This window comes from Semicossyphus pulcher, unplaced genomic scaffold (assembly GCF_022749685.1).
Source record: "Semicossyphus pulcher isolate SPU_LCO1_2020_fin unplaced genomic scaffold, fSemPul1.0.p SCAF_3, whole genome shotgun sequence".
Lineage (NCBI taxonomy): Eukaryota > Metazoa > Chordata > Actinopteri > Labriformes > Labridae > Semicossyphus > Semicossyphus pulcher.
The window spans coordinates 13,705,460-13,722,634 of NW_027211704.1; the positions used below are offsets into that span (position 1 = coordinate 13,705,460).

Consider the following 17,175-nt stretch of genomic DNA (forward strand, 5'->3'; position numbering starts at 1 on the left):
ATACTTAAGATCACAAAATGGAATATCATTGACAATAAATGTAATGTTAAAAGTCGAAAATAAGGCACCAATTGTGTTCTGATGCATAAGTAAAGAGTCGACGTATACGTTAAGAGAACAGTTATTATAAGAAAAGGACAGTTTTGCTAAAGGACACCTGCTGTAAACCTGAGTTAACAGCAAACACAAAACAAAAGCAGCTTTCCATCATGTTTCAAAGTGACCTTAATTCTCAGCTCTGATCTCATCGTGATCAGATAACAGCTTCTGATCATCAGGGTTACGCTCATTAAGAATTCTTCAAGGTAATACAAGGATAGAAGATTCTTAAGGTGACTGTTACTTACATTTATTGTTAAGTAAAAAAATGTAAGCTTCTTCGTATTTGCTCGTCAGTTCAGACTTTTCTATTCCCGTCACATTGCATAGAGTGCACATTTGAAATGAGTTGGTCAGCTCGGACAGGATGTATCGACTGCTTTAACACAGCTCCAATTAGGTGCAAAACAATACAACGCCCATCTCTCCACACTGCAGGATCCTTCACTGAAGCTGTTACATTTTCTCACAAACAAAAAGAAGCACAGGAGAGATCTTTGGGTAAACTTCTTTATACATAAATCACTTTGGCTTTTACAAATTCTTTCCTTATAAAGAATAAACAAAAACATGATACAAAAGGATTTTTTTTAAACCTTTAATTTACAAAAGAAAAGACACTTAACAGCTGACTATTGAGCCAACGTGGCTTCCTCTGGATTAGATGGTTTCCTCTTCAGAGGAATAACATAGATCCCATTCTTGGCCTCCTTTATTCTCCACCATCGGCCCAACCTGCGGGAAAACAAACAAACTTAGGATCAGAGGTAACGGATAAAAACAGTCTCCATCATCCTGATAGGATTTCAAACTTAATCGAGCACACAGAGGAGAAAAGGAGATGAAAGCTTGTTTATAATCCACCCTCCTTTGCCTCTTTAGATCATTATATTATTACAAGTGTGTTTGACACTGATGCACCACCAAACAGCAGCTCTGAGATCATCCAGTTCTTACCAAAACTTTGTGGTAAACATTTCTAGCAGTGCCTCAGACCGTCTTGTTTTCCAGTCATTTGAAAACAGCAAATTAATGATCAGTCAGACATTGAAACAGGCAAACTAATATTAAAAATGACTGAGTGGGATCAGAAAATGTCAAACTCTGATCAGATAAGAAACTTTGTATTGAACTCTTAAGTTTGCCGCAGCCCACAGTTTGGCCTGATGAGGCTGCTTGTTAGAGAAATTCCTGGAATAGCTGGAGGCAAAATAAACTTCAGGTTTTATTCACACTGTCTGCTGTTATATTATCAGAGTGCTTTTATTAACTTTCGCCTGCAGAAGAACCCAAAAGTCATATCATGGAAAATCTTCAAATATGATTTTAACCACAGTCAGGAGTTGATTAAAAACACAAGTAAGGTCCAATTTCTATTTGTGTCCCAATCCGGTCACTAAATTGGATATGAAACTATCCTAAAAGGTCACTGATATTGGGTAATACAATAATGTTATATTAACAGTAAGGTAAGATCCCTTTATGAGGAGCATAGAATATGAGGTCTGTAGCTCAATAGTGTGCAAGAGCAAGATAATATCTGTATTATTATAATCTTCAGCTCTAACATCTCTTTATTAGAGAACACAGAAAGGGCTGTGGCTCGGTGTCTCAAAGTCGGTCGTCTCTCAATTCAAAGGTTGGCGGTTCGATTCCTGACTGCTACAGTCACATGTCGAAGTGTCTTCGAATTGCTCACGAAGGCTTAGCCATCGGGTATGAATGCATAGATCCTGATTGGAAATTTGGAACTTGTGTCATTGCCATCAGTGTTGTGAATGTGACATGTAGTGTAAAAGCAGCTGTGAGTGGTCAGAAGACTAGAAACGCGCTATACAAGTACAGACCATTTACCATTTACTAAGGATTATTAATTCTAGAGATAGACGATCTAAAATGCAACAAATACATAAAACTGTTGTTCCACAGTTGATTGGTGGGAAGTTTCCCACACCATAACCATTTCAAAATTAAGCATCTAGATCAGAAGCCTATTTTAACATGTATTATCAAACACAACAACAACCCCTGCAGCCATTAAAATACGTTTTTAAGAAGTGTGACATTATCTAACTACATAGTTAAATATCTTCTCTTCAATTTCTTAGTCAGCTCATGTCATCTCAAGATAATCACATTTTCAACTCAGAACAAGTGAGAACACTGCCATCTAGTGGATACTTCGCTCACTGAACATGAACCTGCGCTGACATTTAGAAGTTGATAAGGAGCCTACAGGCAGTTTCTATGGAAACGTGATCATTAGTTCAGTTACCTGTGCTCCTGTCCGACTCCTGCCACCAAGAACTGACCGGAGCTGGAAAACTTCAGACTGTTGATGAAGCCGGACTGGGAGAGAGAGCAGAGAGGTGGACAGAGTAAGACATTTTGAGAGCGCCGTTTGCAGCAGCTGTAAACAATGTGTGTAATTAGATAAAAACAAAAGTCTTATGTAAATGTGACCTTTTATAAAAGGAGAGAGGAGAGGGGGAGGGGCTTACCACTGGTACACTGAAAAGAGGCTCCAGCCCACGGTAATTGTGACCACACTTCCACAGCTGCACCTGTGAGTTGTGTGAACCTGTATGGAAGAAGCATTGTTACTTTATATGAGCGCAGACAGCAGAGAATCATGAGTACAGCTGAGGTTAAAAATGCTCTACTTAAGAGTGTATATGACATTTAATCAGGACCCAGTATATCAACCATATTGATTAAATTATCATTCATATAAGACAACTGTCAAAGTGTTTAATATAATGTGTCCTGCGCATAATAAAGAGTGTGTATGCGTGTTATTAGAAAGCTGGTAAGGAGGACTCTCACAGCCAGAGGCACCTGAAGCGACGGTATCGGAGTTCTGAAGCGCCGCCACCGAAGCGACCCAGTGAGGCTGCTCCAGCCCTGCATCGCCATGGCAACCATGAGCCTGCTTCACCGTGCTGAGAGGCTTCTTCTTGTTGACACTCCAAAGAGACACGGAGCTGAGGTCGTTCAGCAAAATTGAGAGAGGACACGGGAAAAAAAGATAAATGAATGATTCTGTAAATACGATCAGAACAAATTACTGTAAAAGCAGCAAATGTCTCACCCGTCATCAGCTCCTGTTATCATATGCTCCTCGTTTATCAGCTGGATACAATCAATTGATCCCCTGTAAGAAGACAGAAGAGATAAAAAACCCTGATAACCTTCCTTACTTGTACATTTTAATACATGTCCATTAATTCATTACTTTGCACCACTGCTGCAAACAGCGAGTCACAGAAACGCACGATTAGAGGCAGTAAGAGACTCACTCATGGCCGTGAAAAACCAGCTGAGATTCCTCGGCTATCTTCCACACCCTCACCGAGCGGTCCCTCCCTCCTGCGGTCACACAGCGCTCACGGCTCAGGCTGTCCAGGCCCGTGATGGCGTCCTGATGCCCGAAGCTACGGAGAGTCACAATCAAAGTTTACGTCGCACATTTGAGACGGACTCATGTGTTTGCAGAACAGATCAACTACTTTCTGGTTACTTACAGAGTTTCCACGTACGCATTCTCGTCCACATTCCATACTTTTACTGAGCGATCATGAGAGGCGCTGTACAGATCATGAGTTCCTTTCCTGAATGAAAGACCCTAAGAAGGAAAGGACAATTGACATGATTCACAGGATGCTCTCAGAACATCAATTAATTATTCATAACTGTTACAATACAGGAAGAGAGAAAGAGGCAGGACGTACCGACACAGGGCCTTTGTGTCCTGTGAATTTATAAAGATGTTTACATGTTTCTGCCTCCCAGATCATGATCAGCTTGTTCATGTCTCCAGTGGCCTAAAATATGGTGAGAAAGAGGCATCAGTTATAATATGTGTTGGCTGGGTTTCTGCAAAAAGCAGGCTCTGCTGTGAGAGAACTACTCACCAAGTATTTTCCATCTGATGATATGGCCATACACAGGATATGTGCTGTATGTCCAACATGCCGATCTTCTGTTCCTTTCCTTCCACCTGGTATTGTGTGCAGTTTCTTCCCGCTCTCAACATCCCCTGAAGAGACAAGAAAAATGACATGCAACCGAGACTTACAAATAAGACCACTAGTCAGTTTAAGTTTAGCATGAAGACATTTCTGAAATATTAAAACAGATTATTTCCTAGATTTAAATGTATACTAACATTTAATGATGGAGCAGTCTTTGGCCGCAGAAAAGATATACTTGTCGTCAGAGGAGATGACCAGACAGGTGATTGGAAGTTTGTGTCCTCTTAACACTTTGATCTCTGAAGCGTCTGGTGGTACGAGCTGGAAGATAGAATGGAAATACAATAATTGTCAGTCTGTTTGGAAAAAGCGTCTTTCTCAGAGTACCAGACAAAGAGGGGAGATAGAAGAGATTAAAAACAATACTTACATCTTTGGCGATAAGTCGCTGAAGCATTCCTTTTTGTTCTAACTGAAAACCACAAACACAGCAAGATCAATAACATAGATCAGTGTGTGACAATTGATTACACAATGCATTTAAACTAGAGTGACTGTGTTAACAGTCAAGAATTTCTGATGGATCAAATGTTAATCTTCAAATCAAGAGCATTTTTATTGAAAAATAATATCCACTGTGAGCACTCAAGATGTAGTAAGCTTTATTGAACAAAATAATAATAATGCAAGTTATATCACTTGTATTGACAGAGTTAGTGAGGAGAGCATTAGGGTCTGTGATGTGTAGGATTTAAGTGTGATCTTTTTCAACCTTTTCAAATATTAAGATTCAGTAGTAGGCTGTGACCCAAGTGGCAATTACACCCTCGTGTACAATTTGCTTTAATACAGAAGACACTCTTACCACTTCTTCTTGAAGTCTCCCAGCAATCAGATCAGTTTCGAAGGAGTCATCTTCTGCCTTCTTTTCCTCTAATGAGATTAGATCATACAATAAATACATACAGACATAGGCTGTAATGTTATACCTCTGTGCTGTTTAGATATGACAAGCTCACCTTCATCCTTTAGCTGCTCGAGATAAAGCTTGGCTAATCTGAGCTTCTTCTCCTGTGGTGTTTCATCATACTCGGGCTCTTCTTTGGACTGCCTTTTCCTGGGGACAGAACTGTGTAAAAAGAAACAAAATTACAAGAAATTCACAACATTTGGATTGATTGTTAACTTAAATTCTGCAAGAAAACAAATGAACATTTCAGAAATTAACCTCTCTGCCTCAGAGTCGCTTGAAATCTCTTCATTGTATTTGGAGGATTTCTTTGCTGGTACTTTGCTCTTTCCATCCCCATCATTCTGCAGCAGGAGAGAAGAAACGGAGGGTTTGTAAGGATACACGATAAGGATGAAATATTTGCTGACACAGTGTAAAAAAAAAAAAAGTAAGTCGAATTGGTAAACCTGCTGCTTTGCTAACGTTACTGTAGTTTAGCCTACATGCTACCAGTCCAGCTAATTTACCTTTCGTTTTGGTCCCGCTGTATTTTTCCCCTTTTTCATAAATTTGGGGGTTTCTTTTTTCTTTATAAAGAACGACGAAGACATGTTGAAACGCCACAAGTAGCGTTTAAATGTTAACGATAACTGAAGACAGAGTTAACTCCACAAGTCTGCCAAGCAGCAAGTCAACATCAAACCCACATGGGTACACTGCAACCAAACCAGGCCGATGAAGACACGTTTAGAACGCAGACACTGATTGGCTGATATTTACAAGTGCTCCTTCTAATCCCGCCTATCTTTAACACTCTGAATTTTCATTGGTCGGATAGCTAATTTTTAAAGGCAGGAAACTGTACTAGGGCAAAATACTTCCCTCGGGGAATAAGTTTTCGCAGCTTTGTTCCGGACATTATTGTAAAAATATAAATTTTACAACATAGTTATCTTATACACACATGTGTATTATACATAGTAAAAGATAAATATAGGAGCAGTATTTCACTAACATTGAACCGGAAACGTTTTGTACGGCTGTTAAAAATGAGCCGTAATTGTATCAGGATCTATTTACTGTACTACTGCAGTAGTACTACTACTTCCTCTACTACGCAGTATTTTCATTTACTGCGCCGACTGTGTCCTCAGTGACTGTGGTTGCAGTATATCCCTGAATTCGAGCTGAGCAGCCAGGTGAGCCTCTTGTGAACCGCCTAACACTGGATATTATGTGTATTTGATAATGTATTAAAAGACAGTTTTTATTAGTCAGGGGTCCAGCTGGAGGCTAGTAGGAGGGGTTGAAGAGGCAGGGGGAGGGGATGCGATGTGAAAAAACTTTTCATTTTTGTTTCGCATGCATAAGTTCAGAATGAACAGAGCGACTGTAAAAGTTTGTCTTAAAGTATAATTTCACCTTGCATAGAAAAGGAATGCACGATGTGGCAGCTGATCAAATCTTTATTCTCACCAGATTTATTGTTTTCCACACATGCCACCCAAGAGAGACGCCGGAGCGACTTCACCACAACCGCCGGCCAAGATGATAAAAATCGGCCCTGACGCGCAGGAGTTTGGCTGTGATCCAGTGGAGGATAAGTATAGGATGGCTGAGGAGTCCGGCTACTCACCTTTCCCCAACAACGAGGTGAGGGATTTGTGATTATAACTGTTAATAAAAACAGCTGTTGTTTTGCTTAATGCACATGGAAATGTCACTTCTTCTCATTGGCAGCATGAAAACATTGAATTTGATGAAGAAAATGCTGGAAGTCCAGGCATAAGAACAGACACCATCAGCCTACTCATGAAAATAGAGCAACTGCAGGCACAACTCAAGTACGAACGCAGATGTAGGATTTTGGCCGAGAGAGAGCTGAGGGAACTGAAAGGTGGGTGGAAAAAAATTACTTATTTATTAATAAAAGCGTTTTTTTAAAAAGTACCTGCCAAGACTCCACAGTCTAATTACTGTGTGTGACACCTGGTGATCATAGGCAGGGCAGGGCTGCAGCTATCATTGAGGTTATGTCCTCTTTCCTTTTTGTAATTATGGGGATGAATGACACAAAGAGGAATTTGGAATTTATGACTGAACACATTTTACACGTTGGGATTCAGCTGTTTGTTGTGATATTTTTAGACCAAATCTATTATTTAAATCTAAACTTTGTTCCTGTCAATGTAGTTTTTTAATAATTTGCAAGAACATTCCTGGAAAATAATTATTTAATTTGCTACAAAATGTAGTTAAAATAGTTATTTGTTAATTTAATTTAAGGTAGTTTTAGGTAGTTTATGGTTAGTTCCTAGTCTTACATACAGAGTCTTTAAGTCAGTGCACAGCATGTCAGCTGATGGTGCAAACATTTCATATCTTCTTATGGGCGAGCATACCATGTAAAATATTTCAAGAAAAAAGTCTCCAGTAATAAACTTAACTTTAGTAAAAAGTTGCTTTGTTTAAAGAGGGCATTACCACTCATGACATTCCTGTTTCTTACCTCAGGTCCCAGATTGTTTTGTTTTTCATGAAACTTCCGACGTAGGGGTGGGACAAAATACCAAATCTGCAATATACCGTCGTCCTGACTCGTGCAATACAATTATCGAGAACAGAAATTAATTGGCCGAAGAAGTTAATCAGATATCGTGGTGTATCATTGTATGATTGTCTTGCAAGATATTAATTATCGCAGGATCTCTGTATCGTGACACTATCGTTATCGTGGGCCACATATCGTGAGTGGCCCTGCGACTCCCTCCACTATTCCAGGGAATTTATGGGAAACTTAGACCTGTTGAGAAGCCACATAGTATACATAAATACCTTTTTTCAAGAAGTGCAGAAAATGCATTGAGGAAAGATTTAGACAGAAATGGAGATAGATTCTGAAGAGAGTTTGGTTGTTGGTTAAACAATGTTTCTTAGGTGGGCGAGTACAGCTGAAATCTTGACTGTGCCCTGAAACCATTTTGTAAACATCCCAAGTCAAAACTGAGATGGCTCTGAGTAAACTTACTCTATTCCAGCATTTCTAAAGTGATCTAACACTTTTCGCAGAGATGAACACTCTCATGATGCAGATGAGGCACACAGCACATGAACTACGAGTGACTCTGGATCACGTTCTCCAAGGAGGCGACGCAGGAGCCGCACCACAAAACTCTCAAGATGAAACTATGTCTTTCCTTAACGAGCCCGAGGCGGAGATGGGAGCGGTTCATAACATCCCAGAGGTCAGTGCTCGTATACTCCATGTCATCTCATAAAAGCACAATCTGGCAAGATTGTTTCAAAAAAATGGTTTTGCTCCTGTTCCAAAATTTGATTAAGCTCAGGTTCAGCAATATTTGACAATTTTACAAAGGTGCTGGTGTCAGATTCAGCCCTAAAAGTCCTCTCAATATGTTTGTATCTAAAACGATTTCTTTGTTGCCCTCAGGATGACCTCAACTTCCTGTATCTCGCGGAGAATCTTCGAGTGCCAAAAAATCTTTATGAACGTATTGCTGAGATTGGAGACTACAAGAAGTACACATCGGCACTACTAATGATACTATTTGACAGAGAAACGTTGGCCACACACTCTCTGCAGGGCCGCAGGAACACCTTCACTGGAGACGACTGCCACAAGCCTCAACTCCCACCTGAGATCCTGAGAAGTATCATCGGTAAGCGTTACTGAATCTTTAGTAGGTGTTTAATAATAATGAATTTAACGATGGAAATTTAAACGTTTACTATATTTCTTCTTCCAGATCATGTGGCGATGAAGTTCGGTGTCGATGGCAGCCAAATCAAAACCGCAATCCGCACAAAGTTGAACAATGAGGACAAATTATTAAAGAAGAGGATGGGCTTGGGTAAAGCTGAGCACAAAGCTGTCGTCAATCAAAGCCTCTGTCAAGACGCTTCACTCCTGTCTGCAAACGGAGCCATGGGAAGTGATTCTCAGTTATAGCCTTTTGAGTCTGCCTCTGGTCGCCAGGACTTCACGTCTGATAGGAGCGTGTGACAGGCTGCCTTTTCTAGATTCACCAATCATTTCTTTAGTAATGAAATCTAGAGCTTGAAGTTTTTGCACTTTTTTTATTTCTTCCTTCTTCTTCTTTTTTTTGTCTTATTGTGTGTTAGAAAAAGTTTTACCCGGTGACCCGACCAAGACTACAAACGGCACCGTAAAATGTGTCAACGTGGTAAAAACAATCAAGTGTCTTATTTAATTTGTGGGTGTGTGTGTAGTCTGTCAAACATTCTCACTGGGTTCACTTTTCAAGCAGCCGGCCTTTTATGTGTTTTTAAAGTAGGACAATTAGAAAGGTTTCAAGTAATAGGGATGTAGTACATACCTTGTTGTTCAGGACAAACTGTGCTTTAAATCATGATACTGTGTTTCTAGAATAGGATTTTTGAAGTTGCAACATATGCTGTAAGTGATCATGAATCTTCCTGCTCCCACAAGATTGTGTTGCACCACCTCTCTGTGTGTCGTGTTTGACTGTGTAAGAGCCAATAAACTTTTGGAACTCACATCTTTCTGTCATCTTAACTTTTAAGCGTTTATATCGTCAGCGCAGTGAAATAATCATGACGGTCTCATGGGAGTTTTTGTTTTCACAAGCAGCCAACAGATGTCAGCGCTGAGCCCTATCTCCTCTTTCCTGTTGACAATGATCGACTTCCCAAACTGTTGTAAGATGGTTTCTGTTACTCGAAGAAAAAAATAAATCATTTTAAACAAAAGCTGAAATTGGAGGAAAGCCAACCGATACTGTAGCGTCTATTCCGTCTCTCAGAAGCAGAATAAAGAAGCGTGTGTGAAGACAGAGAAAGAGTAGAAAGCGTGTGACAGCCAGTGCCACATACTGACTGATGAAAGAGTGTGTGTGTGTGTGTGTGACATACTTAACGTCTGTGGGTGGCGGTTTGATAGAGTCATCATCCCTTGAAAGATGTGATTTGAACAAACTAGGCTCCGCCCCTTCTCCTTTCACTCAGCCAGCTGTGGTGTCTCAGTGGACACACACACACACACACACATCACCTCACTATCTGTTAGTATCAGCTCTCCCTGGGGACCTCTTCTCGCGCCTGATGACAGATTGTGCAGAGTCCCTGACAGATCTCTTCTGGGTGGACAGCTGCTCTAATCTACCTGGAAACACCTGCACGCCGAGTTTGATGCTTTTAAAGGAATCCTCGCCATGATTTGGAGGGACTCAACTTTTTCTAAACTTTTCAGAGGGCCGACAGCATAAAGTTGCTTGGTAAGTTACTGGCTTTGATAGTCAGATGAGTTTATATTAATGCTACAATATATTAAGTGCATTTGATAATTTGATTTCCAGCTGTTTTTGGGATAAAATTTCAGCATCTCAGAAAACAAACGAGACTTTAAAAAGTAATTTAATGACTCCTCAAACCATCATACCTGGATGAGGATGAACAATCTTGCACCTGCCCCTTGCTTTATCATCTTATATGATGTATATGAGTGAATATGAATATAATGGATGCTAAATATACCTTAAAATGTCCTTCACTGGTCTTTTTCAATGTGATATAAATATTGATCTTTATTTTTTATTACGATTTTAATTTAATTTTCATTCGTATTTCACTCTTACAAACCCTTTTCCATTTCATTTAAAACAAATGGGAACCACTTTGAACACATAAAGTAAAATGTATTTAAATTGGGTATTAACATAATTAAGAATGTCATCACAAAGGCTGGGATTACGGGGTTTCCCTGTTCAGGGTAAATACTCCGTACAGCAGCTTTATGAGGGATTAAACAACCTGCATAACTCCCTAATCCTCATTATAATGCAGAAATATTATATATTAATGGTGATTTCTTCCTATTTAAAAAGTAGCAACAGAGAAGAACTACATCAGCTCCATATCTCTATGTGAATCAATATCACTAAATGTTTTAGAGACCTGGAAAGTATCTCGTTGCTGAAAATGATCATCTTCTCCAGAGGTAAAACGTGGACTCAGCATATGCCGTGCTGCAACTGGAACACGATGGAAATGAGGACGCACTTATATAATATGCATTAAAAATGTACATGTACCACTAGTCCTTCCTGGGATAAATCTCAGTGCAAACGTGGCATGCCAATAGCCAGCCACCAGAGAAGATTACAGCACGGGAGAGCGTCAGCAGATCTCTGGCAGCCAGCATGTATTTAGGACACAGCTTCCTCCACGGTCACACATTTCAAACCTGTTTATGACTATCGGCACAAGAGGGTACGTGTATGCGGAGGCACATAAAAGACAATACAGAGAATTACAGGTGTAAAAGAAAGACATGTGAAACACATACTGTATATTAACTCAGTTCTTACTGGTTGTTTTATATCAGGAGTCACTCTCTGGTCAGGGGTCGTGGTAAGAGGTCTCCCTCTTTGATGGTGCGGAGCAGGGGGACACTGAACACATATTAATCAATGCAGCCAGTTCCCTGCAGCTGGGCTTAAACAAGCGCACTCATTATGTTTCATTTCAAAAGGATGGGGACGGATGGAGGAGAGACTGGGTGTCCTCCATGAATTATTCCTATTGATCATGTCTCTCCTTCACTTAAATACAGAGAGGAGCCCTTCTTAAGTAATCCCACACATGTGAACAGTTATTGAAAACAGTACAGTTAGATTAGCTATCTATTATAGATTTAAGTTATGTGCGTGTGCTTGAAGGTTGTGAGGCTGCAGTGTGAATCTCTGGGTATCTATATTAACACATAACAGTGTAAAATAATAAATACAATGAGGGTTTGGTTCTGCATATCATTAGATTATTATATAACCAACACATTAGCTAGAACCTTCTCTGCGTTTCCCACGACCACACGACCTGAAAGTGCTTAAAAAGCAGCTCCATCAATTACACACCCAAACATCAGTCCGCTCGTCATGGTCAGCCTCGGTTGTATAATGTATAATTCTCTGGCTCTGGAGAAGCTTTGTCAACCCTGATGATGTCACAGTGATGTCATCAGGGTTATCTCAGCCTGCATTATGAACTGGAGGTTTACAGTGTAACCACACTTATCAGACAGGGAAGCTGTAAGAAAGAAAATGTAGGATCAAACTTGGGCCGTTACTGGGACTAAAGTTAAAAAATCTTTCTTATAGTAGCTCTGATTTTTAACTAGACCTGCAAGTACAATACTTGCTTGAGTGCCCAATTATCACCTAGAGGAACTAGGCAGTGAACATTGGACTTGACGCACACATAAAGGAATGCTAACATAGCTCAGTATCTGCTGGCTGTGTAAACAGTCATCTGCTAACGTGTTTGCTAAATCAATGTAATAGTGTTCACAGCTGCGCTAATGTGGCTAAAGAATTAGCAGGTTTAAAGATTTAAGTCTTTTTTTATATAAATGTTAAATATCCTCTTTTTAATGGGCTTTATTTTGTCCATCACAGGAGTGAAGAGTATTTCAGAATGACAGGATCCTTTGGTCCGGTCACTGCACAATGGAGGAGTGTGGACTACACGTGTGTACTTTGAAGCCTTTACTATGAATCATGGAGGAAAACAGTTCCCTTCTGACCCCTGAGTACAATGACAGCAGCACCATTTGGACAGCGATGCCCTCAGCTCCCAGCAGGCAGCTGGGCACCCTCCCCAACCCACAGGCACGCTTCAAAGACCTGACAGGGATATTTTTCATGGTGACTCTGAACGTTCTGGCTCTTCTGGCCAACACTGCTGTTCTGGTTGTCGTCATCAAAGCCCCACACCTCAGGAAGTTTGCCTTTGTGTGCCACCTGTGCGCCGTGGACCTGCTGTGTGCCATCCTGCTCATGCCTCTTGGGATCGTGTCCAGCTCTCCGTACTTTGCCGGCGTTGCGTTCACCGTCCTGGAGTGCCAGGTCTACGTCTTCCTCAATGTGAGCCTCATCGCTGCCTCCATCTTCACCATCACAGCCATCAGCGTGGAGCGTTACTACTACATCGTCCACCCCATGCGCTACGAGGTCAAGATGACGCTGAAGCTCACTGCGGCCGTGATAGTGATGGTGTGGGTGGCCTCTGCCGTGCTGGGCTTGTCCACAGTGTTTGGTTGGCCTTCATACAGAAGCCTGAGCTCCATCAGTGCCGCACACTGCTCGCTGCACTGGAGCCACAGCGACCACAGACGAGTCTTCTCTGTGCTCTTCAGTATCACCTGTTTCTGCCTGCCTGCTGTTGTGATTTTTGCCGTCTACTGTAATGTGTACAAGGTGGCCCGCGTGGCTGCCCGCCAGCATGGACCTCTGCCCTTATGGACAAACAGCCAGCTGAAGCATCGCTCTGACTCTATAAACAGCCAGACTACTATTATCACGACTCGTAATGCACCGCGTAGGATTATGCGCGAGCGGCCTTTCAGCGGAGGCAAAGCTGCTCTCACTCTGGTGGTTATCGTTGGCCAGTTTCTGATCTGCTGGCTGCCTTACTTTGCCTTCCACCTCCATCTGACACTAGACGTAACACCCAAGATTCCCGATGATCTGGAGGAAGCTGTCACCTGGCTGGCGTATTCCTCCTTCGCTATGAACCCGTTTTTTTATGGGCTTCTTAACCGGCAGATCAGAGAGGAGCTGTGTAAGCTGAGGCGCTGCTACTCGGCTCGTCCGGTGGAGCTGCCGGCGTCCAGCCATGACGGCTCAGGCCACGAGAACTTCCTGCAGTTCCTCCACAGGACCAGCTGCACGATAGAGACACGGGCAAGCTTTGCCACACCCAGTCCCAGAAGCACTCTGGATCAGACTGGGCAGACTGGTTTCAGGATACCAGGACAGATCCCAGAAGAGTTCAGTTAGATATACCTCAAGTGATCCACAGGCGTTACAGTATCTGTTAGATCAACTGCATACTGTAAAAGCTAGAAATAATCAGTTTTTGTTTATGTAACCTGAAATACTTTTTTCCATTTAACTTTAAGAGGGGGTATTATGCTGTTTCGTAAACGTGGGTGAAGTTTCAAATCTGTAGGTAAAAGAATGTTGGAGTAATCTCCAGGCTTCTCAGCTCAGGTTTCACACAGTTTTTTCTACACTTTGTGACATCACAAAGTGCAGCCTCAGCAGGCCTCAGAGAGCTGGTCAATCAGAAGAAAACAGGCTTGTAGGGGCGGGGTTTCTTAAAGGGACAGAGCTGACTGAGTCGTTTCAGGCAGAGGCTGTATTAGGGCCTGCACAGAGCTTTTTGTAACTGTAAATTATGCTAAGCTACTCCACAGGTATCACAGAGTGAAATATGAAGCTTGAAACTAGTGTAATACCACACCTTTAAGACTGCAACCAGAAACAAATCTGGAAAAGAAAGCTGATTATTGTTAAAAGTTGTGGTGATATAGTTTATTCTAACAGGCTATAAAAGCAAAGTTACTGTTTACCTGCATCTTTTTTTAAAGTATGCACACTAATAAAACGTAATACTTGAATAGTAAGTCTGACAGCATCGTAAGTATACAGAATATATATATATATACATATATATATATATATATATACACACAGAAAGAAGGCTTTTATGATGACAAGGAGAGTGAGCAGTCATATCTGTTTTTGTAAGGTGTCACTAATGTTCTTTGTATGACTTGTTGTCATGTTGTATTTATTTTGCAGGGTTATTTATTGTACTCAAGAGACACATCACTTTTTGTTCATGTATGTATTGTTTCTTATATGTGCAAATAAACACTGGTTACTTTGGACATTCATCATAATAGGTAAGGATTTAATCCTTTTACACATTACAATGGTTTGTATAGACATATTAGGTCCTGCAAGCATCCAGGTCAATATGTACAATGAAATTGACAGTCAAGAGTTTTTTTACATCAATAATTGTGTGTTTTCTGACAGCAGAGATGATTTGCGATTCTTTCTCGGTGTCTGTTTATAATCATTAATCTTACAGGGAAAACCTCTGACACTGAAGGGGGAGAAAAAAACGGATCAACATGTCCTGTCAAAGTGTCCTTGAGCTCAGTCTCTGCGTTTTTTTCTTTTTAAGCACTGCAGGATCAATCTGCAGCAGTAACAAATTACCTACGTGTGCACCTGTTCTGTGTGACTGTCCGTCATTCTGTGCAGACCAGCTTTGGCCTCCGTGCTGTCCGTATGTCCATTTATGAAAAGCCTGAGACTTATACTGAGCTCAGTTAACGCATGATTATAAAAGGAGAAAATGCCATTTCATAACCGACTATCCTCTTGACATACTGGCAGATGTCAAAGAATTTATGTCTCCGTTTGTTTAGCATGAGCATGACCTACTTGTCAAATACTGTCCACAAATGTATGGACTTCTCAAAATAGGTAAATCATCATGACTCTTCAGATAGTACAAAAGAAGACAGACACATGCCGAGCCAAATTTTCACTAACCCTCCTAAGAGACAAAAACATAAATAAGGAAACACGTGAACAGATTCAATCGAGAAATGAGTAAAAATAACCTCCGCTTTGCTGTCAAGTTGCAATGATGCTGCTTGTCACTGACTGACGCTAAAGAGAGGAATAACAATAGCAGAAGTGACAGCTGTGTAAAACTGAGTACAGACAGGCAGAAGAAAAGGCCTCCTACACACGCACACACACACACACAAAGAAACTGAAACACAAAAATGTGACACTCTGCTATGTAACAAGCAAGATAACACTGTGCCATGTCATTGCTAGCTATAAACAGGGGCTGTACGGTGCAGTGGTTAGCGCGGTTGCCTCACAGCTAGAAGGTTACAAGTTCGAATGTTCTCCCGGCTTCCTCCCACAGTCCAAAGACATGCTTGATAGGTTTATTGGTGACTCTAAATTGCCCGTAGGTGTGAGTGTGAGCGTGAAAGGTTGTCTGTCTCTGTGTGTCAGCCCTGTGATTGACTGGCGATCAGTCCAGGGTGTACCCCGCCTCTCGCCCAGTGACAGCTGGGATAGGCTCCTAACACATACAGTACTGCACATAACATCATCAACACAATCATATAAAAAGCCTAGTTTGAATTGTAAGTTTTTTTAAATTGATAATATAAAATTATTTTTTTCTTTGACTCCTAAATCTGGTGTAGAATTTAAAGAGTTGAATAATTTAAAAATGATCAAATACTTGAATTTACTATTTTTACTGATCGTCACATCACAATAAACTCTGTGGACAGAAATATTTTTCAAACTTGGATATATAGACATTAAATTACAATAAAAATTGAGAGATTTAATGTTAAAGCCCCCCTCCAGTGAAAATCAAGTGTTTAACCATATAAACATCTCCATGTGGTGTTCTTCATGTGCTACAAGAGATATCAGGGACAACATAAGCAGTCATCTCCATGGCTGGGCCTGTCTGCTTTTAAACTGCAGTGTACCAAGGACAGGCTGAACAACACGTTTTCATATTGGCAGGGTTTGTGATGTCACAAACCTAAGGAGCCAATCCCGTTAACGGACGGGGTGACGCTATGCATATCATTATGTGTAACCTATTGCAATCACTTCGGCAATGCGCGAGCCAGCTGTAACCGTTTTAATTTTTGTAAACTCACTACTGACTACTAACGTCAATGTTACTACTATTAATTAGTACATTTCAAGCTAGCTAGGTTTCAACAAGTTGCCACTAAACGATGGCAGGGACATGTTTTGTTTTCGGCTGTAATTTTATGAAAGGAGAAACGTAGCACATAATGGGCGGGGACTCTGCAGTTTCTGTATTTTTAATGAGGTTTTTTTGCAGAAAAGCAGAGCATTTTATGTCTTAAAACATGACTGGAGCTGGTCTTTCAACTATTTAATTTTTCATTTTTATTTTTCCAGCATTAAAGCCACTTAGAAGGACGATTTATGGAAACCGAATGATAAGGGATTAAGGAAGTGTGACAACAAGCATAAGCTCAAAAAGTTAAACCTAGCATTCATTATGAAACACAATGATATGAAAAGGGGGACGATCGGGTTGATAACACCACAGTTCCAAGAGCTGTCTGTCTGTTTCATCACTCAGCTTCCAAAGTGTGAGATTCAGTCAGATGAATACTGGAGCCTGAGCAGCCTTCAAGTTGCTAATTAAAGTGAAGGACCTCACTCTGCAGTGGCAGCTTTTATTAAATCAGGACAACCACATCAACTGCATATG

The 17,175-nt window shown here is 40.9% G+C and overlaps 3 protein-coding genes across 7 annotated transcripts; 2 read left to right on the plus strand and 1 right to left on the minus strand.

Annotated features, from left to right (window-relative positions):
* Positions 1–605: 605 nt before the first annotated feature.
* Positions 606–5,731, minus strand: rrp9 (ribosomal RNA processing 9, U3 small nucleolar RNA binding protein). Of its 4 annotated transcripts, none has more exons than XM_069678280.1 (15): positions 5,553–5,731; positions 5,302–5,387; positions 5,093–5,202; positions 4,939–5,006; positions 4,504–4,545; positions 4,268–4,394; positions 4,014–4,138; positions 3,831–3,923; positions 3,624–3,724; positions 3,399–3,533; positions 3,191–3,253; positions 2,938–3,083; positions 2,601–2,680; positions 2,375–2,448; positions 606–834 (listed from the first exon to the last, which is right to left on the minus strand). In XM_069678280.1, the coding sequence occupies exons 1-15, from the start codon at positions 5,634–5,636 to the stop codon at positions 732–734; spliced, it is 1,437 nt and encodes a 478-aa protein (XP_069534381.1). In that variant the 5' UTR covers positions 5,637–5,731; the 3' UTR covers positions 606–731. The 4 variants fall into 4 exon arrangements, with proteins under 4 accessions (XP_069534381.1, XP_069534379.1, XP_069534380.1 ...); XM_069678278.1 differs by having other exon boundaries at positions 2,375–2,509; XM_069678279.1 differs by having other exon boundaries at positions 2,926–3,083.
* LOC138605831 (uncharacterized) lies at positions 5,409–9,564 on the plus strand. Of its 2 annotated transcripts, none has more exons than XM_069678282.1 (6): positions 5,409–5,473; positions 6,505–6,678; positions 6,766–6,922; positions 8,095–8,270; positions 8,477–8,705; positions 8,793–9,564. In XM_069678282.1, exons 2-6 carry the CDS (start codon positions 6,523–6,525, stop codon positions 8,993–8,995), a joined length of 921 nt encoding a protein of 306 aa, XP_069534383.1. In that variant the 5' UTR covers positions 5,409–5,473; positions 6,505–6,522; the 3' UTR covers positions 8,996–9,564. The 2 variants fall into 2 exon arrangements, with proteins under 2 accessions (XP_069534383.1, XP_069534382.1); XM_069678281.1 differs by lacking the exon at positions 5,409–5,473 and adding an exon at positions 6,167–6,224.
* Positions 9,565–12,581: 3,017 nt separating this feature from the next.
* Positions 12,582–13,914, plus strand: LOC138606523 (probable G-protein coupled receptor). Its single transcript, XM_069678987.1, has one exon. The coding sequence runs from the start codon at positions 12,582–12,584 to the stop codon at positions 13,860–13,862; it is 1,281 nt and encodes a 426-aa protein (XP_069535088.1). The 3' UTR covers positions 13,863–13,914.
* Positions 13,915–17,175: the final 3,261 nt, after the last annotated feature.

What these genes read in the sequence shown, in the direction of transcription:
- rrp9 (XM_069678277.1), bottom strand. Translation starts at nt 5,636, where the DNA reads ATGTCTTCGTCGTTCTTTATAAAGAAAAAAGAAACCCCCAAATTTATG. An exon ending in CGAGCAGCTAAAGGATGAAG is followed by an intron (nt 5,007 to 5,092) that starts GTGAGCTTGTCA and finishes TAATCTCATTAG; the next exon opens with AGGAAAAGAAGGCAGAAGAT. An exon ending in CTCTTTTCAGTGTACCAGTG is followed by an intron (nt 2,510 to 2,600) that starts GTAAGCCCCTCC and finishes CATTGTTTACAG; the next exon opens with CTGCTGCAAACGGCGCTCTC.
- LOC138605831 (XM_069678282.1), top strand. Translation starts at nt 6,523, where the DNA reads ATGCCACCCAAGAGAGACGCCGGAGCGACTTCACCACAACCGCCGGCC. An exon ending in AGAGCTGAGGGAACTGAAAG is followed by an intron (nt 6,923 to 8,094) that starts GTGGGTGGAAAA and finishes CACTTTTCGCAG; the next exon opens with AGATGAACACTCTCATGATG. An exon ending in CGGTTCATAACATCCCAGAG is followed by an intron (nt 8,271 to 8,476) that starts GTCAGTGCTCGT and finishes TGTTGCCCTCAG; the next exon opens with GATGACCTCAACTTCCTGTA.
- LOC138606523 (XM_069678987.1), top strand. Translation starts at nt 12,582, where the DNA reads ATGGAGGAAAACAGTTCCCTTCTGACCCCTGAGTACAATGACAGCAGC.